General features: G+C 39.2%; 1 protein-coding gene across 6 annotated transcripts in view; it reads right to left on the bottom strand.

Annotated features, from left to right (window-relative positions):
- The window catches only part of LOC140491963 (transcription factor RFX3-like), a 271,083-nt gene that overhangs the window by 93,770 nt on the left and 152,407 nt on the right, over positions 1–24,906 (bottom strand). For all 6 annotated transcript variants that reach the window (XM_072590501.1, XM_072590482.1, XM_072590521.1 and 3 more), the window contains one exon: positions 6,757–6,831. In XM_072590501.1, coding sequence (XP_072446602.1) covers positions 6,757–6,831 — 75 coding nt within the window. The remainder of the gene's footprint in view (positions 1–6,756; positions 6,832–24,906) is intronic.

The raw sequence follows: 24,906 nt of genomic DNA, 5'->3' as shown, positions 1-24,906 counted from the left end.
TGGTTAATAGAAAATATTCAGCCTGAAGTCCAGTTACTAATGGTGTGCCACAAGGATCTGTTTTGGGACCAGTGCTGTTTGTCATTCTTATAAATGACTTAGACACAGGCATAGGTGCATAGATTAGTAAATTTGCAGATGACACTAAAGTCGGTGGAGTAGTGGACAATGTGGAAGAATGTTGCAGATTGCAGGGGGTCTTGGATAAATTGCAGAATTGGGCTGAGAGGTGGCAAATGGAATTCAATGCAGATAAATGTGAGATGATTCACTTTGGGAAGAATAACAGGAAGGCAGAATACTGGGTAAAAGGAAAGATTCTTGGTAGTGTGGATGTGCAAAGGGATCTTGGTGTCCATGTACATAGATCCCTGAAAGTTGCCATCCAGCTGTTAGTGCTGTTAAGAAGGCATACAGTGTGTTAAGTTATATGGGGAGAGGGATCGAGTTCCAGAATCGTAATGTCATGCTGCAACTACACAAAACATGAGTGCAGCCACACTGGAATATTGTGTACAGTTCTGGTCGCCTCATTACAGGAAAGATGTGGAAGCATTGGAAAAGGTGCAGAGGAGATTTACTAGAATGTTGCCTAGTCTGGCAGGAAAGTCATATGAGGAAAGGCTGAGTGTACAGGAGTTGGGAGGTCATGTTGCAGCTGCCCAGGACATTGGTTAGACTACTGTTGGAATATTGCATGCAATTCTGGTCTCCTTCCTGACAGCACCCGGCACATACCCCTCCAAACCCTTCCTATTCATATACCCATCCAAAGGCCTTTTAAAGGTTGCAATTGTACTAGCTTCCACCACTTCCTCTGGCAGCTCATTCCATACAAGTATGATGCTCTGCGTGAAAAGGTTGCCCCTTAGGTCTCTTTCATATCTTTTCCCTCTCACCCTAAACCTATGCTCTCTAGTTCTGGACTCCCCCACCCCAGGGAAAAGACTTTGTCTATTTATCCTATCCATGTACCTAAGCCTCTGATGCTCCAGGGAAAACAGCCCTAGCCTATTTAACCTCTCCCTATAGCTCAAATCCTCCAACCCTGGAAACATTCTTGTAAATCTTTTCTGAACCGTTTCAAGTTTCAGGTTTGGATGAGTTGGACCGAAGGGTCTGTTTCCATGCTGTACATCTCTATGACTCTAAGAGACTCTAACAATGTTCTGGGGACCTGGATTCGAACCATGCCAAACGAGATAGTGGAATCAGAGTTGAATAAATAACTAAAATTAGGAGGCTAATGATGATCAATAAACCATTGTCAATTGTTGGAAAAACCCATCCATTTATCCTTTTGAGAAGGAACTGCCCTCCTTACCTGCTCTGGCCTACACATGACTCCAGACCCACAGCAATGTTGTTGATCCTTAACTGCCCTTTGGGGAATTAGGGATGCTCACTAATTGCTGGCCTGGCCAGTGATGCCCACATCCCATGAAGGATTAAAAAAGAACTTTGATGGCACTACTGGGAATACAGAACTCCGTCAGATATGATGATAACTCTTTGCAGCAAGATGTCCTCCTGAATGGGCAGTGGCAAGGCTGATCTCCAGCCAATTAACACTCCATTGCAAGGCTGCTAACATCCCTTAAGTAGTGAGGTACACATCCTCCGGACACTTTATACATGCTATATCTTATGCAAATCAACACTGTTTGAACTGTTACACATTAACTTAAAATGAATAGCTATTATCAATTATGAAACATTAATCTGTTGTCAATACATTCTGACATATTGGTCAGATATTAGCCACAAAGTTAGCTAAGCAAGGCAAGATGTAAAATTATTTTTATAACATAAAACTGAAAAAGCTACAGAAAAATGTAAGGAGAAAATAAGCTTATATTGTAACCTGCAAGGGAACAGAACTCACTGAACCTTGTGACAGACAGTTTCAAATCTTCTAAGTAAAATAGAGCCTTAATTTCACGAAAGACTGAAGGAATTGTTTTGCTAAGACATCTTTGTATTTTGTGAGTAACTTTGCATTTTAAATGCTGTCGACTGAAGTGCAAATCAATGACTACTTTAATAATTAATAAATGAGTAAGATTGTGAAAATATTATTTGGAATAAACTGGCACCTTCAATGACTATTCAAACCTTCGTTCTTATTAAAAGTCATCTAACAATCTTACTTCTGTTTATTAATTATTAAAGTAGCCATTGATTTTCACTAAAATCAATAGCACTTAATAAGCAAGTAGCCATTGATGAACATTAAGATTAAGATTGCCTTTTGTTTCTCCATTTGAAATAATATGTAAAATAACAATACCAATTTAAAAATAAAAATAATTCTGAAATTAGTAAAACTAATACTGGATACTAAAACTAAATCTGGCTTTAACATTGCCGGCAATAGTACTGAAGATTATGCTCCAAAACTTGTTGCTGCTCTAGACAAGCTATTTCAAAACAGCAGCAACTCTGCATCCAACCGATGATGTGGATAATTGCCCAGGTATGTCCTGTCCACAAAAAAAACTGGACAATTCCAACCCGGCAAATTACTACCCCATCAGTCTACTTTTGATCATTGGAAAAGTGATGGAAGGAGTCATGACCAGTGCTATCACCGACGTCCAATCTGCTGCCTTCACTCTCATTCCAGGGTGATAGGGGTCCTTGGGAAGCAAGCCAGTCTATCCTGCAATAAAAATATGACCTCCTCCTGGCCAGATTCTCCCAGGTTAGAATTGAGGAGCACGGAAATGACACGATTTTGGAGTGAAAACTGGAGGCTACATTTCATACTGCCTTGATAGAAAGTTGTAGGTAGAGTGAGAACACAGGTTGACTAGAATTGCAAGTTACTGGATGTCATTGTCTGAACAGACTTTACTTTGCCAATGGTAACTCAGCTGCATTGTATTGAAAAGGATTCCATTCCCTGCAATACCAGCGGAGTTTGACCATACACAGTATCCTGGCAACCATCATGAAGGGGCCACAGCAAACTCAAGAAGTGATTGGATGACAAATATTTTCTACTAATTATATGGTTCTTGAACCCAATAAAGAGAAAATGCTGGAAAATCTCAGCAAGTCTAGCAGCATCTGTAAGGAGAGAAAAGAGCTGACATTTCAAGTCTAACTGACCCTTCGTCATTTTCTCTTTTTTGGTTTCAGATTCCAGTATCCGTAGTAATTTGCTTTTATTTATATGGTTCTTGAGTTTGTTGCACAGTTAATGGACATGTGAATACATGAATACAATGGAAGCCAATTCACACATGAAATGTGATTCAAAAAGTGACTGAAGTGCTAACAATAGGCTTGATGCTAGAGTCGCTCTGAAGCACTTCCTTTGTGATTATAAATTTGCAAAGTTGCTGTTTCCCTTCCATTTCTTGATTGACAACTATCACTGGAATGTTTTTAGTATCCTCCAAAGTGAAGGCAGAAGCATAATTTGTGTTCATTTCATCCACATTTCCTTATTATTGATTAACTCCCCATTCTCACTTATAGTATTCCCATGTTTATTCTGCTTGTTTTTCTAGATGACAGCGATCGTGTTTTGGAAGGTGCATAAAAGGATCTCTGGTGGAATTTCTGCAATTCACCTTGTAGATGGTTAGGTGGATTGGCCTGTAGTGGCAGTGATGTGCAAGGTAGGTGGATTAGCCATGGTAAATGTACGGTTACGGGGACAGGGTGGAGGTCTGCGTTTGGGTGGGATCCTCTTCAGAGGCTTGATGCAGACTTGATGGGCCAAATAGCCTTTTTCCTCACTGCAGGGATCCTATGATTCTATATATTGCTAGTGAAGGTGTGAATGTTTGTTGATGTGGTGCGACTCATGCAGGCTGTTTTCCCTAAATGATGTCAAGTTTTTAGAGTGTTGTTGGAGCTGATATCATCCTGGCAGGTGGGGAGCATTCCATCACACTCCTGACTTGTGCGTTGTAGGTGTTGGACAGGACCATAACCTGGTGTTGGGTGACTTCTGAACTTGTCCACCCCAGCCCAACACCAGCACTCCACATCGTGGCTACCATCGATACCACAAACTACTGACTTAAAGTGGTGAGACTTCACCTGATGAAGGGGCACGGCTCCAAAAACTTGAGATTCGGAATAAACCTGTTGTACTTATGATCTGGTATCGTGTCACATCTCACCTTGTCCACCACAGTCCAACACTGGCACCTCCACATCATGGCTACTATATTTTTCTAGTCAGCTGAAGCATGAGAAGTGGTTGAGCAATACCTGTACATGTTTGTGTTTTCATACAACTTATACTAACTAATGATTCACACCACCTGGCTTAAGATGAGGGCATACAATATCTACAGACTTATCCAGCATCAGACCACTCAGGAGAGAAAGGGTAAAATTGGAAAGGGAAAATATGAGATGGAAATGTGAAGCATGAAAAGTGAGAAGAAAGCAAACAGATGTTAGTGTAGTCATATCTGGAAGGGGCAACACAGATAGGAAGCAGAGTAGATGAGGCTCTACGTAGAAACATCAGCTTAAGAAATTTGTTTTATGACACTTGAGCGATGCATTTTATTTGTTCACCTTCTCCTTAATGATGTAAAGACCACATCTTTCCATTTCCATTTTTAAGCTGTGGACTAAAAGAGGAAAATACTGTTGTAAACTTAGGAGGCTGTGCAAAGCGATGGGTGCACTTTTAAAATTACATTTACTGGAGCACAACATGATGTGGATACAATGCTGTTTTTATCCCAGCACAGTGAAAACAATCACAGAAACCAGAGAGCTGAAGGGCTCTGAACACAAGGAAAAGTGATTGACAACAACATTCTGATTGGGTCCTGATTAGATGACCACAGCTTGTGTGTGGCCAGTACAGCAGAGGAGCTGCAAGTAAGAAAGCAATTGGCAAATTTTTCTTTGTATCTATCTGTCTCTCGTGTGGAAGTACCAGAATATCTCCACGAACAGCAAGCTGTCTACAACAACATTTTCACTAAATTCCATGCTGGAGGAATAAAACATCCTTAAGGACAGTGAAACAACAAATTCTCAATCAGGAAATGAAAGAGCATTGGTTTGCAAGCAATCTTGCATCAATAGCAAAGAACTCAAAGAAATTAGAAGCAACCAAAAGAAACAACTCATTGACTCCATGGTCCTGTCTGTGTCTAATGACTGCTTGTGAAGAAGGAAATTTAAGGTGAGATCAAGTTAAGTTTAGAGTTATAAGTTAATAACTCACATTTTATAATTGCCATTTTTAAAGATAATTTGCTCACAATAAACAATTATTTTCTTATTAAGTCCAGAGACTCAGTGTTTTTTTAAATCTATGTTCAGCAGTTGGGTAAATTACAGGCATTATTCCCTTTACTCACGGGTCATAGAGAAATTATCCACTTCAGAGTATTCAAGCTACTCTGTGGTCTGCATCGTACTGATGGGGTCCACATGCATTCAGGCAGTGGCTGGTGAGTGTCACCTTACTGTCCTCTACAAATGCACTAGATTTGACTGAACTTAGAGAATTGCAACACCTCTGAAACCTCTGCCTCTACCCTTGTTGGTGTCGTTTGACTTGTCACAAGCAAGTAAAAGCTTTCCTTATAAGGCAAAATGGACACTTCCAGAAATAACAGAGATACTGTCAAGATCTTCCCATTTTTAGATAGTTAAGGTCCAGTCTAACACTGACAAATGTGCTATGGCAGCCATCGGAACTCTAGATGCAGAGTACAGGATATCAAAAGTTCAAATTTCTGATAGGCAATAAATAGGTGTCTGGAACCCTCTCAAAATGTCTCTGACTTTAACCCACTTTTGGTGGGTTCTAATTTACTTACCTTAATAGCTAGTCAGGAAAGGTGAGAGGGATTAAAATCTGCTGCAACCCTGGGCTAACACTGGCCTGCCAATCGCTGGCAGCAATTCACCAAATATTCCCAATGAACATCCAACTTTACTTTCCCTACTGACACATGGCTTCCCCCAAAAACTGACCAACACTGGATCTGATCTCTGGACCACCACCCAGTGTTACCTTGTTTTGATGCCCATGATATCCAACCATCTACTCAAATGACCTTTCACAGTACCCCTCTCATCTGACCCCTCCACTCACTTCCCTGTCAGTCACCCATTCACCTGGCCGTTCCCTCTGATTTGCCTACTACCTCAGCACTTAGCTGTCATCTGCTCCTTGCCTACTTGCGACTTTCCCTCCTCATCAACTTCCACATGCACTCAACTGCCATGCCACCTACTTACTTACTTGCCTCTCTCTTCTCATTAAAGCAGCTTTGGGACATTTAAAACCAGGAGAATAACTGTTACTACTGCAGAAAAGGGCATGGTTTGGCTACTAGTGCTGATCCTGCACTATAATGGAAGATCTCTAAACAGGTGCCTCCCATTCTTCTGACCAAACCTAAATCAGAAGTTTGGGCAAAAACACAGTAAGCAAAAAAAAATGCAGTGGTAACCAGACTGTGAAGATTCAGCCTTAGATCTTACTTTTACTCCCTACAGGTGTATCCCAGTGTCATGACAATGTTGTAGTAGGAAACCAGTGGAGTTGCTCAGAATAGAGTGAAAAGGACACTTCTAACATCACATTTCAATATGATCAATTGTTTATTCCAGTAAGGGGAAGGAAAGCAACACAAAATGCTAATATATGATGCAAAAAGTCAGTACAAAATAGGTAGAAGTAGCAACAGAATTAATCAGAAAAAAGATATTTGTAATAGGTAAAAGATTCAAGTGGTTTTGAAGGAAGAGACAACTTACATGGCTGTTGAGAAGAGTACTTCTGTGAGCTGTCAAACCATCAGACTTTTGGAGTGTCTCAATCGCCATTTCAATCTGATGACAGATAGCATTAAAAAGAGCTCAAGACAGTGAAAGCAGATTGTAATGCACATAGAAATAAATGAAAATTAACAAAAAAAAGCACAACAGGATTTTTAATGAGCAAGTTTCAAGCAACAACTTTATTATACAGAATGCTGTAGTCTATACAATTTAAAAGCAAATAATTTTCTAAAGTGCAATTTATTTTAATGAACTCAGGGAAAATACTAAGTCATACTGCAGTACATTGTGCTACTTAGGAAGTATGTGGATTGCAGACCAACTGTTAATTACACAGTTTACCAGTTTCGTTATATTACATGCATCAGATCAGCCTCATGTCTCACAGTACGTAACAAGTTGTGTTTGACTGCATACTACACTAGAATAACGGCAATGCATTGTACTGCATGAACTAGCTCACCTACATGCCATGTGATATGCACCAGCTACATGTTATACTTCAAAGATCAATGGCATATTATGCTATTCATACAAGATACAAGATTCACTTTATGTACCACCTCTATACTACACTGTGTTTGACCAAGGGCAGTGGAAAGTTAAAAGTCTATTTAAAGTAAAAATTACAAAGAATTACAAACAATATCACACAAGTAATTTATCAGAGAGTATTCCAACATACAAACAAGGAACAAGGTTTTTTTTATTCACTTGTGGGAATCCCTGGTTGGGCAGCATTTATTGCCCACCCGAGTTGCCTTTGAACTAGGTGGCTTGCTAGGCCATTTCAGATGGCAGTTCAGAATCAACCACATTGCTGAGGATCTGGAGTCACATGCAGGCCAGACCAGATGAGAATGTCAAGAGTTACTTCTTTGAAGAACATTAGTGAACCAGATGGGTTTTTCCAACAATCAACAATGGTTTTATGGTCATCAGTAGATTCTTAATTGTATATTATCATTGAATTCAAATTCCACCATCTGCCATAGCAGGATTCAAACCCAAATCCCCAGAACATTATCTGAGTTCTTGATTAACTGTCAGCTGATAATACCACTAAACCATAGTGTTCCTGCTACCCAGCCCTTCAAACCAGCTTTGTAATTCTATAAGATTCTGGCTACTCTGATTTTAATCTCAATTCTACATTGCTGCATTTTCCCAATAATCTTTCACCCCCGTGGTTATCAAGAATCTATCTACTCCTACTTTCAAAATATCTAAACACTCTCATCCACTGGCTTTTGAGGAATGGAATTCCAACGACTCAAAACCCTCACAGAAAAACAAGTTTCCTCATCTCTGTTTTAAATGGAGACACCCTTATTTTTAAACTGACTCCGATTTCTAGATTCCCTAGACAATAGGAAACAATGAAAAGTTGTAGAGCTCTGAGATGCAGAGAGATCTGGGTGTCATAGTACACGAATTTCAGGTTAGTATGCAAGTACAACAAGTAACCAGGAAACTAACAGAATGTTATGGTTTATTGCCAGGGAAATGAATGCAATAGTAGGGAGATTATGCAAGGAGCATCAGTGACTTTGAACTCAAAAGGCAACATGGGCTGTGATACTTCAGACTATGGCTGAAAATATGATAGTGTAAGCACCCTGACTTTCACACAATGTACTGGCAATCTTAGCGGTAGAGTGGGAAAAAAGAGACATTTGAAAGAAGGCAGGAGGCATTCTAGAAATCTACTCAGCAGACAAATAAAGAAATAGTGATGGAAGTTAATATCAGGAATGTTACTCCAAAATAAATGAATCACAAGAAGTGTAATAATTGTTCCAGAATATAAATGTAAGTGAGCTCACCTTCAAATGGTATATGTAACTACTAGCATCACTAGCCTTATCATCTGCTCAATCCTCCATATATCATTGGCTACCAACAATGTCTATCGATAACCAATGCTGAAGGTTCTTATACTTTATCTCAACCTTACAAACACAGTAATATTGCAAGTCTTACACCCACAACTCTCAGTTTGCATACAATAGTAGCTTTCAACTTTGGCAAACCCATAACACATTGCAGGATATTCATTGACAACTTTTATCTTTTTTGTTGGAACTGGTGGTGCATAAGAAGAGGTTTAATAAAAACTAAGGACTGGAGGAGAACAACCAGCCTGCAGACTTCAACCGCTGATGGATTGCACTCAAGTTTAGCCACAGTGGAATCTAATGAGGTCTTCAATGCATGAGGCTACAATATGAAGTTTATGTGTAGACATAGCAAAATTCTTGGTGCACTAGGAAAGCTTCAAGAAAATCAAGATTTCTGTGCAAGCCTTAGAGCTATGCTTACCAAATTGGATGGGTCGTCACTTTTATCAGTATACCTCTGGAAACTAGCAAGACATAGCGTCTGATGGCCAATGTCACATTGCAACAAAACCAGCTGCCGTTATCTGACTGTTATCTTCATGACTCTGGGATTTTCAGAGCTGACAGATCTATAGAATTACAGAGGCACCGTGCAGTTAGTGTGGCTGTGGCCCCATGAAGCAGGAATCTGCCAATTTCTCTCAGGAAATATCATTCCTGCTCCAGCTCTGCTGATGTCTTTGTATTATTCTGTCACACAGTTAGTCCAGACTACTTCAGACCAGCTCAAGATGATGCAGAATGAAGCCAGATTTTCGAGATTGAAAGCTATTCAAAGTCACCCTCCAAGTCACACCTACAATCTCCTGAATTGGAAGTCAGCAACCTTTCACAGCCAAGCTTCAAATATCGGAGGCAATACTATGTTGGAGAAATTAAGGTAAGCCAATACACACAAAAGATAGGTACCACAAGAATGTGAATATTGACTTTTATATATAGAATGGCATGATGTTATTCATAAATTCGCTTTGGAATGTTTACTTTGTGGCAATTTTTATTTTACATTTTGATCAAGTTGACATTGTAGAGAAAAGGTAAAGAGTGTGAGACTGTTGCTAAATGGGGAGTTTTAATTTCAGTCATTTTGCATTGCTCAAGTTATTAGATTACATGGAAAGGGGCTGCTTATGTCTGGCTCCTTTTCCCGGTCGTGTCTCTGCACGTTCTCCTCGTTCTCATCCTCTATCCTTATAAATGATGCCACTGGTTGTTCCTTCATGGTCTTAGGCAGTGCAACATCTTGAGTGTTATCAATATTTATCTACCTCAAATCTTGATAACACTCAGTTGAGTACTCCAGTGTTCCATCAGAGGTCCAGGGTAATAGAAGTGCTTTAGGTGTCTGATGATGTGCTATAAATATATTCCTTGGAGAAACCTGCTTCTTATTTCTCCCACTGTATTAATAGCTGAGAGGTCTGGCCTGGAGTCATGAGAGGACAACCCTTGCCACAAAAAAGAAAGTCAGCAAAGATAAAGCCCATGGAATAAATAGGACGGTGGCAGCGTAAACGTTAAGTCAACTGAGTGTGAGTAAATGGAAGGGCATGTTGAACAATTATTTATCAGACTAGAGGAAGCCAATGCAGTAGACCTCTCCAAGAGTCTGTATCGGGACCACTAATTTTGTTCATTCATATTAACTAACCTGACTTGGGTGGACAGTTGACGACGCAAAACCATGTGAATTGGGCGAAGGATATTGACAGATTTTATGAAGTTTTATCTCATTGGGCTTGCACCATTATTCTGGAGTCATCCAAAATGTTAAAAATTTTATAAAAACTCCCAAAATTTCCCAACTTACCAGTCTTCTATACCCAGGTTGACAGAATTGATGTACCAGATTTCTGTACTTAACCAGAATTATTGATTCCAAATAAATAGATTTTGGCTGCAAGTAAATAATTATGAACTGTCAACATATAATTTTACTAGGTAAAATTTTAACTTCATATAAAACTCCACTAACTCTCTCATAGACAGACACAAAAATAAAACGTACATTATGGACTGAGAGAAATACTGGGAAGGCAGTTCAATGGTCCCCTGTTCACAGGGTTCACTGAGATGAACATTATAGTTCATCAGGCTTTGATGCCAAATGGGTTGGGTTTTGGGAAGGTGTTGGTAGGATTGTCAGATTCAGCAGCAGGGAACATGCTATATCAGGGTTCAGGGGCTATAAGGGATCTGGAGAAATTTTTTATCTAACATTTTTCTGGATAACTGATAACTGCAGCAGAACCTTCAAAAGTCTCTCATTTAAACAGACATCTTTGAAGGTTCCAGGTAAAAGGAAATTACCCATCAGAATCTTCAATTTCACGAACAATTCTCTTGGACTCTACGAGAGATAGTGCAGGGTCCTGATGCACTACACTTATCGATGCTGCAGAAACAATTTTCTGGCCAGCACAAAATCCAGGCCATTGTGCATTTGCTAACGAGACCTTCATTCACATTCAGCTGAGTTGTATACTTATTTTCTTTTTCCTTAATGTCTGTTAAATGAAAGTGAACTTAATAGTTCAGATCAAGGAGGAAAATTGGTAAATACCTTCTTCCTAAAAAAAGAAATCAGAAGAACATGAATGTACAAGTAGTCTAAGATTGTGGATAACATGAAGACGACTTGCTTTGATGCTTCAATGCATTGCACGAGAGAGGAATCCAAACGTGAGGGTATAGCTCAAATAAAATGTTACTGACTGCAGTCTCATCACTGAGAGGAGGTTCTAAGCAAATGTCTAAATTTTCCTTATAAAAGATTTAAGTCTGCCTCCTTTCTGCTCTTGAACATTTCTTCATGATTTTTATATAGCAGACTAGGAAGAAGCTTCGAAAAAGGTCATCTGTCTGCACATCATGGTTAGGAATGGCATATGAAGTAGAAATGTTAAGAAAGCCTTAAAAATAAATTCAACATACGCTAAACCAAGGACTAAAGTTTAAAATACTTCTCTGTTCAAGATAGAGAAAGCATTTACATAACCTTTTAATATTTTAATTAAAAATTGAAATGCAAGAATATTCTGGAAAATGTAATTAAATGGCCAGACGTTTCCTTTAATAATATCCAATAGTTGTGTTTTATTCCGGTCATATGATGCTATTATTTCAGAGACTTAATTTCAGCAGCACGAGATAAAATTTAGAAATCAAGAGATGAATCTCCTTACTTTCATACAAATAACAAATACATGTAAAGCATTTTAGATTTTATCTATATGAATTGCATGTTTCACAATATACTGCTTGTTCCCAATGAAGTCTATTTTGTTTGTATTTTTCCAATTAGTTGATTTCCCACATCATTGCTCAATGATAAAAGTAAACAGAATTATTGAATCAGAGAATGGTTACAGCAGAAAAGAAGACTATTTGTTCTATTATACCTTTTCCAGTTCTCTGGAAGAGCAACTCACTAATTCCCATTCCCTTCCTTTTCTCTGTAGTTCTGAGACTTTATTATTTCAGATAAATATCCAATTCTGTTTGAAAGGCCTTGAGAAATCTGTCTGAATTACACTCACAGGCAGTACATTCCAAATCCTAAACACCTACTCTGTAGAATTTTTTTCCGCACATCACTGTTACTACTTTTGCAATAATCTCATATCGATATCCCCTCATTTTACCCTTATGCTAACAAGAACAGTTTTGTCCCTACATACTCTGTCTAGGCTCCTTGCTATTTTGCATACCTTAATGAAATCTCCTCTTCATCTTCTCTTTTCCAAAAGAATAGCTGCAGCTTCTCCAATCTATCCAGATAACTAAAGTTTCTCACCCCTGGAATCATCTTTGCGAATCTTTTCTGCATCAAGTTTAATACCTTCACATTCTTCCTAAGGTCTCATGCCCTGAATTGGACATAATATTCTACTTGAGGGCAAAGTCGGGATTTTACAGGTATAAATTGCTTGGTTTTTTACTCATTGCCCAAATTTATAAAGCATCAGAGTCTAAAAATGAGATATCAATCCAGTGAAGCCACAACACAAGATAGAAAACTGGAAGCACTGTTGAGAAACAGAACTAAGTGATCACACAATTAACTGATAGATCCAAGCTCAGGAATCCATGAAAGGTAACCACCAAGAGATTGCACGAAAGAAAGAAAAAATACCTTCAAATTATATAACACCCTTAACAATCTTGCAAAATACTTCACAACAAATTAAGACTGCTTAAAGTACTGCTGCAACGGAGGAAAATGCTTTAACAAGATTGAACAGATTGTGGTCACACAAACAGCAATGAGTAAAATAACCAGCTAATTGGTTTCAATGATGCTGCTTAAGGGACAAACATTGGTAAGAAATCTCGAGTAACTCCTTAATTTTTATATGAACAGTGTTGTGGGATCTTTGTGGTCATGGATATACTATGAACTCCCTTCTCCTGATGGAAAGAACGTCACTTCTCTGATGCAGTAGTTTATGGTGAACCAGGAGATATTAAGAATCTGAGTAGCCCAGTCTAGCAGGATCCCAATGAGAAGAAAATCAGAGCTACAAACAGGTTCACAGGCACAAAACTGTTCTTGCCCTGCTTGAAGCCTGCAGACCAGGGTAGCAGCATTCTGCAAGAAACTTCCACTGATCCTGGTGGAGAGAGATGCATCCTGAAGATCTGAAGTGGATAATGTGTCCTGCATTGGACTCAGCTTCCCTTCCTTCCACTACAAACAGTATGCCACATGGGAAGTCCAGAACAGGTTGTTAGTTATCATGACTGAGGAAATTGACGCTCTCCACCCTCTCAACCTCAGGTCTATTGATGTAGTGGGTGCGTGTTCTCCTTTATTTCTGAAGCCAATGATCAGTTCTTTAGGTTTACCAACATTGAGAGAGGATGTTATCATTGCACTACGACGCCAAGCTCTCGACCTCCTTCCTGTATTTTGTCTTATCGTTGTTTGAAATCCGTCTACCATGATGACATCATCAGCAAACTTGTAGATGTTGTTCACTCAGAATTTGGCTACACAGTCGGTGGGTGCACAGGGACAACAGTACGGGGCTAGGAATGCATCCTTGAGGGCTCCAGCATTGAGTGTCATCATGGAGGAGGTGCAGTTGCCTATCTTCACTGACGATGAAGGGTTTTTGCCCGAAACGTCGATTTCGCTGCTCATTGGATGCTGCCTGAACTGCTATGCTCTTCCAGCACCACTAATCCAGTATCTTCACTGACTGTCGACCATTCTCAAGTTATTTGCTAGCAACCCATTTAACTGTCAGCTGTAATGCATTTTTAACTGTGTTTAAGAGAGGGCAGTAATGTTGAAAACAGCAGCACCAATATAAAATTAGTACTGCGTGATGATTGATGTCACAATGTGTCTACTCTGCATGCTTCGAACTATATTCCTAACAGCAGAATCAGCAACCTGGCTAAGATAGTTTTGACGTATACTGCACTGGAACTGAAACAGTGCACTGTTGGGAGCCAAAGTGATACACATCACACCATATCTAGAATCCAATTTTGTAGTCAGAGTGAATAGATCTTGTATAACTTAAATAACTTCTACCTATCCTCATGCATAGTAAATATCAGTAACAAACAAAAGTTCGCTCAGATAGTTTTCTGTTTAATAATTTGGCTTTTACATATTTTAATCTCTGATTAAACCTTATTTTTACAATGAGAGAAAGTCTTGTAGCAGGCAGTTCCTACTGAGTGCACTGAAACATTACAATTGTTATCTTCCATGAAGTCCATTAATACCTCAAAACACAGGAGTTTGAGGTATTAATGGACTACATGGAAGATAACAATTGCTTACAATCTTTGGGTAATCAACTCCTGTAGAGCGGCACGGTGGCACGGTGGCACAGTGGTTAGCACTGCTGCCTCACAGCACCAGGGACCTGGGTTCGATTCCACCCTTGGGCAACTGTCTGTGTGGAGTCTGCACATTCTCCTAGTGTCTGTGTGGGTTTCCTATGGGTGCTCCGGTTTCCTCCCACAATCCAAAGATGTAAAGGTCAGGTGAATTGGCCATGCTAAATTGCCCATTAGTCAGATGGAAATGGGTCTGGGTGGGTTACTCTTCGGAGGGTCAGTGTGGACTTGTGGGGCCGAAGGGCCTGTTTCCACACTGTTGAGCATCTAATCCAAAGCATTTGAAATAGTTTTTTCCCTTTTTTCAATAATTCAAACAGCAAATATGATATTTTTGAGAAATCCTTTTCTGGAACAATAGCTAAAATAAAAATCTACAAGTGTATGCAACTTCTCTGGCCCCTGTGTAATCAAACTTTTTCAACCAAACACAGGCCATTGGTACTTCTGTGGTTATCAACAGTCCCTGATTATGAGAATCATGGCTGTTTCCAAAATTGTGGTCCTTTAATCTGTACCAAGGAAATTCCTTGACATTTACAGGAGAGTTTAAAATTGACAGTGCTGCTCTCTCACTGACAGCTTTTGGACCCCACATGCTGAATGAATGATGGAGTAATAGTGTTTGAAAGAAATAGATCAGAAATGTTTTTGTTAGCCATTCCAGTCGTGCAGTATGCAAGGACTGAGAGTCAGTGAGCAAGGCAATCATAAATTGAATGACTCTCTTTTTCTACTTATAAATGTTTCTATGATGCTTATTCCTGTAAACTCCAACTAATGAGACAAATGAAATCCTGCATTAGCAATGCCAAAACATCCGCCACAGGATGAGCCTACATTTTAACTCCCAACTGAGATTTGTTGAAAAGAAATATGAGAATTAGCATTCCATCCAATATCACCTGCTGAGGCTCAATACAGCCATACATGCCAACCTCAAAAACTAATAAAACTTGACCAAAAGCTTCTTAAAAACTGACACCAAAAGAGTTAGCAGCTCAAAAACAACTCTGAATAGAGGTATGATGACAAATGCATTTGGAGATGCAGGGATTAATCAAGAACAGTCAGCATGCTTTGGTAAGGGGAGGTCATGGTTGACCAACTTGATTAAATTCATTGAAGAGGTAATCAGCTGTGTAGATGAGGATAATGCATTTGCGTTGTCTACTTGCACTTCAACAAGGCTTCTGACAAAGTCCAACATGGGAGACTGATAGCAAAGAGCCCATGGAATCCAAGGAAAATTTGACTAATTGGATCCAAAATTGACTGAGTGGAAGGAAGCAGAGGATGATGATCGAGGTGTATTTTTGTGACTGACAGCCTGTGTCCAGTGGGTTCCACCGGATTCAGAATTGGGGCCTCTCTGTTCATGGTGTATTTAAATGATTTAGACTGGACTGCAGAAAGCTTGATCGATAACTTCACGAATAATATGTAAACTGGTGAGGTGGTAAATAGGGAGGAGGATATCGACATACTGGACAGATAGGCTGATCAGTGGCAAATGCAATTCAAACCAGATAAGTGTAAGGTGATAAATGGTAGGACCCTTGGAAGCACTGAGAATCAGAGGAGCCTTGGTGTGCAGGTCTACCAGTCCCTTAAGGTATCAGGACAGGTAGATAAAGTGGTTAAGAAGGCATAAAGTATATTTGCCTTTATTAGATAAGGCAGCAAGTTTGAGAGCAGGGAGATTATGCTGGACTTGTGTACAAAGTTGCTTAGATCACAGCTAGAATTTTGTACAGATCTGGAATCCACATTGTAGGAGGGATGTGATAACATTGTAGAGGGTGCAGAGGAGATTTACCAGGATGGTGCCTGGTAAAATGCCTGGAGAGCTTATTTATGAAGAGATACAATATAGTCTAGGGTTGTTTTCGTTAGAGCATAGAAGACTGAAGGGGTCATGATTGAGACGTATAAAATTATGGGGGGAGTAAGTAGGGTATCATCACTCTTGACCCACTCCAATTTGCCTGTCAGACCAACAGATCCACATCAGATGCCATATCACTTGCCCTTCACTCCTCCCTAGAACATCTTGACAGCTTCGTAAGAATCCTACTCATTGACTACAGTTCAGCCTTCAACATTATTATCCCCTCGAGACTGATTACTAAATTTAATGATCTCGGACTAGTCCCCACTCTCTGCAACTGGATCCTCAGTTTCCTGACCCACAGGCCACAATCAGTGAAGATTGGGGACAATATTTTATCCTCACTAACACTCAAAACTGGAACCCCCCAGGGGTGTATCCTCAGCTCCCTATTGTACTCACAGTATACTCATGACTACGTCGTCAAATACCAGATTAATGCCATTTACAAGTTCGCTGATGACACCACCATACTCGGTTGAATCACAGATGGCAACGAAACAGACTACAGATGGGAGGTGGAAGGCCTGGTAAAATAGTGCACTGAGAACAACTTAGCTCTCAATGCCGGCAAAATCAAGGAGCTCATTGCTGACTTTCAGCGGGATGTTACTCATGCCCCCCCTACACAGTAACAGCACAGAGGTGGAACAAGTTGAAAGTGTCAAGCTCCTGGGAGTGGTCATCCACAACAAGCTTTCTTGGACTCTTCATGTGGACGCACTGGTTACAAAAGCCCAACAATGTCTCTTCTTCCTCAAGTAGTGAGGAAGTTTGGCATGACGGTGAATACCCTTGCCAACTTTCATTGGTGCACCATCGAGAGCGTTCTGTCTGGATGTATCACTACCTGGTATGGCAACTGTATCATTCAAGATCGGAGACGGTTACAGAGAGCGGTGAACTCGGCCCAGACAAACACAAATGCCAACCTACCATCTATAGAATCCATCCACCAGGCCCACTGTCAAGGAAAGGCCTCCAGCATTCTCAAAGATCCATCCCACCCTGGCAATATTTTACTGCAACCACTGCCATCGGGGAGAAGGTACTGAAGCCTGAACATACGCACCAGTCAGTTTCATAACAGTTTCTACTCTAGTGTTGTTAGAATATTGAATGGATTCACAAACTTTTAATATTCGCCTGTACCTGTGTTTTTGTTTTTGCTGCTGTTCACCTATTATTTACTTAGCTATGCTACTTAACTATGTGATCTGACTGCAAGATCTGTGCTCGCAAGACAAAGCTTTTCACTGTGCCTCGGTACACATGACAATAAATTCAATTCAATTCAAATCATAGAATCACAAAATCCCTACAGTATGTAAGCAGGCCGTTTGGTCCATCGAGTCCACACTGACCCTTCTGAAGCACATCCCTCCCACTCTTTGTCCACAGCCCTGCATTTCCACCTTGCTTGCACATCCCTGAACACTATGGGGCAATTTAGCATGGCCAATCCACCAAACCTACACATCTTTGGACTGTGGGAGGAAACTGGAGCAGCCAGAGGAAAACCACGCAGACACAAGAAGTATGTGCAAATTCCACAAGACAGTTGCCCGAGGCTGGAATTGAACCCATGTCCCGGCGCTGTAAGACAGACAGGACAAAAGTTTCCCTTTGGTGGAGGGACCAGCAGTATAGACTTAAATTAACGGGTAGATTGTTTAGAGGAGATGAGAGGAAAAACGTTTTCACCCAGAGAGTAGTGAGAATCTAAAAGTCAGTGTCTGGAGGGTGGTCCTCAAGGTAGAAAACCTCATAACGCTTAAGATGAACACTTGCGATGTCAAGTGCTGGAAAATGTGATTAGAATAGTTAGGTGGTTGCTTTTGACCAGCAGAGACTTGATGGGACAAAGGGCCTTTTCCTGCGCCATAAACTTCTAAGAATCTACGACTGAGCAAAAGTTAGAGATTAAGTTGAAAGTACATAGATCTGGGTTCATTACAATTTGAGATACAGTTGTAAAAATATTAAAATGCACAAATGTACAGTTAATAACAATGGTGATTTTGATTTTATTGAAGATCTGTGCATTGAAAAGATCGGATTCATTTTCTTGGTTGATCTGAGGCAAGACCACAGAATGATTGTTAGCATTTTATTATATGCATTTTCTGGCATTTTAGAGCAGACCATAATCCAGTGTCAAAAATAGTTACTGCTGGAAGGGTTATAGATAATTAAAATATGATAATGAAACTAACTGTATGACTTAAAAGGAACTTGAAAGGGGAATATTTAAAACTATGAATCAACACCTCTTAAAATAATTAGCAAAGGAATGTGTAATGAAATTGCTGTATATTTGCCTCCTATTTACATCAACAGTAACTTCTCACCAATGCTGTCATTTTGAATTAATCAGTAATTTACTTTCTTGTGGTGGAAATAAAAAAATATATTCTGTATCATAATTATTTTTATCAAAGTGCACAAAAATCTGTTTTTGGGGACTAACATGGGAAACTGATGGTCTTGGCTGACTACCTGTAGTCAGGGATTTAAAATCAGTTATAGTCCAATTAATTACATTGATTCCCATTGATAACTATTATGCCTGTTAGTTGCAAAAAAACTTTTGGGAAATGCCATCAAGCTGACATGAATTGAAAAGTAGACAGTCACCATGAAAGCTGATAGTTGATCTATATATAGAATACCCATTTGCTCGTGTCTTTTTGATGTTCTAAAGAGATCGATTTAACCTTCTGAAGAAAAGCTGTTAAATGAAGGTGCTACCGTTAAAAATCCTAAGATTCCCTACTTTGATTAGTAGGTATAAAGTGCTTTGGATGCACATTGAAGACATGAACAGTGTAATATCACTACAAGTCTTTCCCTTTTAAAACATTCACTTGAGAAGTTACTTAAGGAACAATGTTTACAAAAGAAATGCATGTGCCAGTTTTCTAGGGATCCAGCTGGGAGAAATCTGATAACTAAGGACAGAACCATAGAGATTGATGGTGCAGTGAGGTGATCACATGTCCCTTCGTACCTGGGCTGGCCTGTAGCTAGACACCCTTGTCTGCCTTTTGTCCATAAACCACGAAGCTTTGCATTCTCAAGTACCATTCAACATACTCTGAAAATTATAATTGAAAGGCATTTAGATTCATCAAACCAATCTCATTCTTTACCATTCCAATGTTTAAAGTTCCAGTTCAAACAATCGAATCTGACATCCATCTAACAAGGGTTGGTGGTAACATTTCAATAAATGCAAAACTTGATGTAAATTAACTCAATTTTTAACTGCAGATATTTTCCAATCAACCTATTTTGAAATGTTAGGATACACCTCTGGAGCAAGTGGGACTTGAACTCAAGTTTGTTGGCTCAGTGGTAGGGATATTACCACATTGCCATATCAGCCCTTTTAAATTGTGCTAAAGCTCAGTTAATTGGATGTAGGCATTATATTAATGGATTAAAATGTCCAAAAAGTTATTTAAAATATTATGGTTTTATTTTGCTAGTTACAGCACAACAGAATTTCCTTAAACCCCCCACAGAAGAGTTTGAAGTGTCTGCACTAATGATGGCACTAATGAAAGCAGACTAAAGTCCAATGTATTGTTGATACAGTAGTGAAAGTACCATGATTTAAGGAACTGGAATTCAAAAGATGGAATTACAGATTTCTTCCCTCTGTCCGAATTAATCACCTGCATGATCAAGGTGATGAATCACTGCAACCTTGTACTACAAACTGCCAATATCTATTAAAAGTCTTGATACAGAAATCTATGAATCTTTTACATGTAGGATGAGATAAATGTCAATGCCCAGTTTACTGATTGCCTGTTTTACACAACAGAAATCACACAGTAAAATTTATGCTGCTCAATCTTCTCATTCGAAGGGGAAGAGACCTTCACAAGTGGTAATGGTGATTTCATTGGGTTAATCACATTTAGTTGGTCATATAAAGTATACAATATACAAAACGGGGTTTGCTTTAAACTTCTGCCACATTTCTTTTTGAAATTATGCCCAGTCCTCAAAATAATCATTACATTCAAGTTAAGAGTTTGACCACAGTAAATACTGGCCTGAAATATGCTGAAAACCTGTATCATTGCAAGGATGCATCTACATCATTACGACTTTGAGCAAGGTATAAGTGACTTGGGTCATTTTAAAATAAGTTTTTCTGTGCCAAACTCAGGGGCAAACTTTGCCAATCACTATCTTTTAAAAATAAACAGTGATGCCCAATTTGTCGGATTAACACTGCTTTAGTCATTACTGTAACATTGATTGAACTAGGATGATACCAGCAATCTGACAGCAGCAAGAGATTCTGCAGTAGCTCAATCAGCAATTCTAAGTTAAAACAAAATGAACAGACACATTTTTGGATGCTTGAAGACATAGTTCACAAATTGAAATGCAATTAATGAGCTAAATGAATGATATAAATCTATTACAGGGACAATGATGAAAAACAACTTATTCATTGTTAGGATCAGGGTAAATGTAAAAAAATACTGGAATCTTAATTGTTTCTTTAACTATTGGCTGGTCTACAGTGTTAGGCCACACTTCAGCTCTAAACTCTGGCTTGAAAGGAAAGTTGAACAGTTGAGCAGAATGACCAAAGATAAAAGAATCACAGATTCTGGAAATCAAAAGCAAATTCAGAAATTGCTGGAAAAACTCTGGCAACATCTATGGAGAGAAAGCAGAGCCAACATTTTGGGTCCAGAGGCCCTTGTTCAGAACAATTCTGCGTACTGATTCCCAAGATGTCCTGATGTTCAGTGGTGGTTGGAGGAGGGCTATTGGGTTGTTTGCCAATAACTTGTCCGATAACTGATGTAAATGTCCTAACATCAAGTGAGCTTAGGTAGTCTTAAGCATTCACTTACAGGTCAATGGCGTGCAGAAAACAGGCAGAAAATTGGAAAGGTGACCCAGGTGGACCATAAGGAATGACTGTTCTGAGGGAAAACATGCTGATTCATTATGGTCTTATCTAATTTTCAGTTAAAACAGAAGGAGTTTTATTCAGCCTCTGAGTACTTGATACTAATACAGGATATTCAAAATGTTCCACCTCCTTCACCTTGGATGAGCAGAGTAATTAAATTATTAAAATAGTTTAATAAATGCACAAGAACTTTATTACTTTAATTAGTTGCATAGTTAGATTTATACATACTAAGCACAATGAAGGTAGAAATAGCAGAATCAGTAAGAATGCAGTTAGATTGCTCACTTTCAATATTAGCTAACCAAGAGGGTGAGGGTACATACAAATTTATTTCTGACTTAATATTATAAAAGTCTGTTGTTGAATATATCCCTTTAGCACAGATAGAAATTCTTAATTTGTAAAACCATCTGTTTCGGTATTAAAGGCAATATATTCAACAATTATTTTATGTCTAGTTGGCAAATTAAAATCCCTCTGCCAAAAATCACTAATTAGGATTAAAAGATATATATGATTGAAAAAATACTTTGACTTAATAATTTTGAAGTTGAAATTTCCTCTCCTTGAGCTATTTCCCTTCTTCCTATTTTCTTGGATTTCTTTAAAGATCAAATCCAGGAATTTCTTGTAGTTGCTCCATCACAACTTCAATAACTTTGTTAAGAGTGTGGCAGAATCCCAAGTTAGACAATTAAACAGGATTTCTGATGCACTTCTAGCAATGCTAAAGCACTAGAATGAAAATTACTTAGAAGAACTCTCTGCATGATAAAAAAAAAGATAGCTGAGGACCAATTCCTAATGTTCAACTGACAGTATGCAAAAAATAACCATTTGGAGGTTTGGAGATGAAATAACTCCATAGAAGCTAGTATCTAGTCAACAAGTCACCCTTCATTTACACGTGCATGGTACTTGACACTGATCTGGCTTCCTCAGAGCCAGGTGTCAAAGTGAAAAGAACCTCTGCCACTCCTGTTTATATCTGTCAGCCAGGGCTTCAACTGACTCGACTGCAATTTAATCACTACAGAGGAGAACAGTGAAAAGTAACATTCTAAAGTTTGTTCTCCTTTTGGAAGTTTAATTGGTATCTGCTCAGTGTGAGAATATGTATAGGGTATAAGCAGGCAGGGAAAAAGTTAAGTTCTGAGTTTTGTGAAACAAGGGGCTCAGCTGAGCATGACTCAGATCAGATAAGAACTTACAGTTAACAATGGGGTGCTGGAGGCAAGTGTAATTGGTTATCAAGATGGAAAAGCAGTCACTACGTAGAGCCATTTAACAATATTGGAAACATTCAATCTGCAAGGTCAGTTAACAAGGTGAAAAGTATTCATTAAGTGAAGCCAGTTAACAAGGTTAAGAACATTCATTCTGGGACAGCAGATGGCTTAATCTTTACTGTTGAGACTTGTTAATTGTAACGGTCACCAAATTAATACGTATGTTGCCTTATCTGGATGCTCCTCCCTGTAAAATGACTAGATAGTTCATTGAGAAACTGCTCTTCCAGAAAAGACCGTGAACTCATGTCCCTGTGCATATAGGTGACCATTCTCTCTCCCTCCAGGGCTTGGAATAAAGATGGAGGTAAAATTACACTGTGTCTCTGAGCGTTTTGCTTCGACTGAGTGGGGGGGGGGGGGGGGGGAGTGGAACAATAATATTGGTGTCAACTGTTGCAATCGGACGGTGTCAGCGGCTGCCTGGAACATCGGTGTCTCGAGACGGACAGGCCCACAAGGTAAGATTTTAAACTTTAGTCCCCCTTGACATTCCTGTGTGCCAGAGGTGGTCCCCTCATTCGATTGCTTGCCATTCTATGGATTCCTTGAATGGTAATCAGTTCAGTCGAGAGACACATTTTCGCAAGCACATTGGCAGATAGAGGTTTGAGTTCTTTGCGCGGTACTGGGGTTAGAATCCCCTGGGGTGGGTTTGCTTGAGGTTCGAGCCCTCTGTGCAGTATTGGGTGCAAGATTACTGGGTGGGTTTAAGTGAAGTTTGAGTCCTCCAAGCTGTGCTGGAGTTCCTGTTCTGTGTTTAAGTGAGGTTTGAACTCTCCTTTTAAGCGAGGTTCAAACTTTCTGTGTTTAATTGGGGTTTGTGTTTTCTGTGGTTAACTGGGGTTCGAGCTCTCTGTGATTAAACTGGGGTTGCCGTTCTCTGTGTTTGAGTGAGATTCGGGTTCTCTGCGTTTGAGTGGGATTGGGGTTTTCAGTGTTTAAGTGGGATTCGGGCCCCCATGGGGCATAAAATGAGAAAGAGGTTAAAATCCCGGGTGGTGAAATTTAAGGCTCTGTGAGTCTTTGTTCTGGTGGAAGAGAGTGGCACCATGTGGTCCGCTGCAAGGGCTTTCTCTTTTATAAGTGTAATTTTAGTGAGAGGATGCAAAAAAACGAGAAACACTGAAACTAAGGTTGTACTAATACTTGGGTTGAAAAAAGGAAAGTTTCAATGTAAATTGTGCCAGGCTGAGAGTGTTTAATGTTTAAAAATTTGGTTTGTTAAAATACTGGTTACTTAAAATCCTTTCAAGTAACTGTTTTGCCTTGTTTGAATCAGAATCTCAATTCAATGTGATTTGTGGGATATGTAATAGGGCAGGTACAATTGAAATTGTACAGTATTATGTCCTTTTTAAAATGATCAAACTTGTAACCTTAAAACAAACTGATTGAGTGCCTTGAGCCCCTGATACAATGCCTGTTTATAAAACACAATTTGGTCAATGATCATACTTTAGCCAGATGAGAGTATTATATTAAAATATCTTTGCTGCTGCTGCTGCTGTGCTGTTTACAAAAAGAAGAGTGCATTTCTAGTTTGAAGTTTTGTTAAGATTTTCTAGAGAATATCAGAACTTGAGGCTGAACTGCTGAAATTCCATTAATTATTGTTAAGACTTCATTGGCCCCTTCATATTGCAAATTCAAAGAATATTGATCTCAACCAAAGTTGCCACTGTAATTCCAACTTTTTGTTTGGGACGTTTCATCTCGAGAACATATTTTAAAATATTCATCATTTGTTTCTCACAAATATTTGAGATTTAAATCAGAATTGAATCTGCCTCTTCAATTGCTAAAGCACAGGAAGCATTTTGTGTTTTTCTTGCTATTATAGACTTTTGAAATACTTATCCTGACAGCTTTCACATTAGCCAAGTATCAATTTGTTAAAAGAAAATAATTTTTGAGTAACCTGAATGGAGGTACCCGAGAGTTTGATTTTAGGACCATTGATTGTTTTCTATAATTGACTGAATTGTTCAGGCAGTACAATTTAGACGTTTATGGATTGTATAAAACTTGATGTCATAAATAGTGAACAGAGTAACAGAGTAACAGACTTCAAGATGACTAAGAATGTTGAAAGAGCCAGACACAATTTAATGTAGTCAAATGTGTGACTGTCTTCATACTGATAACCACCTTGGCAAGGAAGGAATGAGACAGGAAATGCAAGATACTTTCAGCAGCTAACCGTCTCTAGAGTTTTTCCATTCACAGGTAAAG

Source organism: Chiloscyllium punctatum, chromosome 2 (assembly GCF_047496795.1).
Source record: "Chiloscyllium punctatum isolate Juve2018m chromosome 2, sChiPun1.3, whole genome shotgun sequence".
Taxonomy (NCBI): Eukaryota; Metazoa; Chordata; class Chondrichthyes; order Orectolobiformes; family Hemiscylliidae; genus Chiloscyllium; species Chiloscyllium punctatum.
The sequence above is the reverse complement of the archived record's forward strand: the minus strand, read 5'-3'. Positions and strand labels throughout refer to the sequence as shown.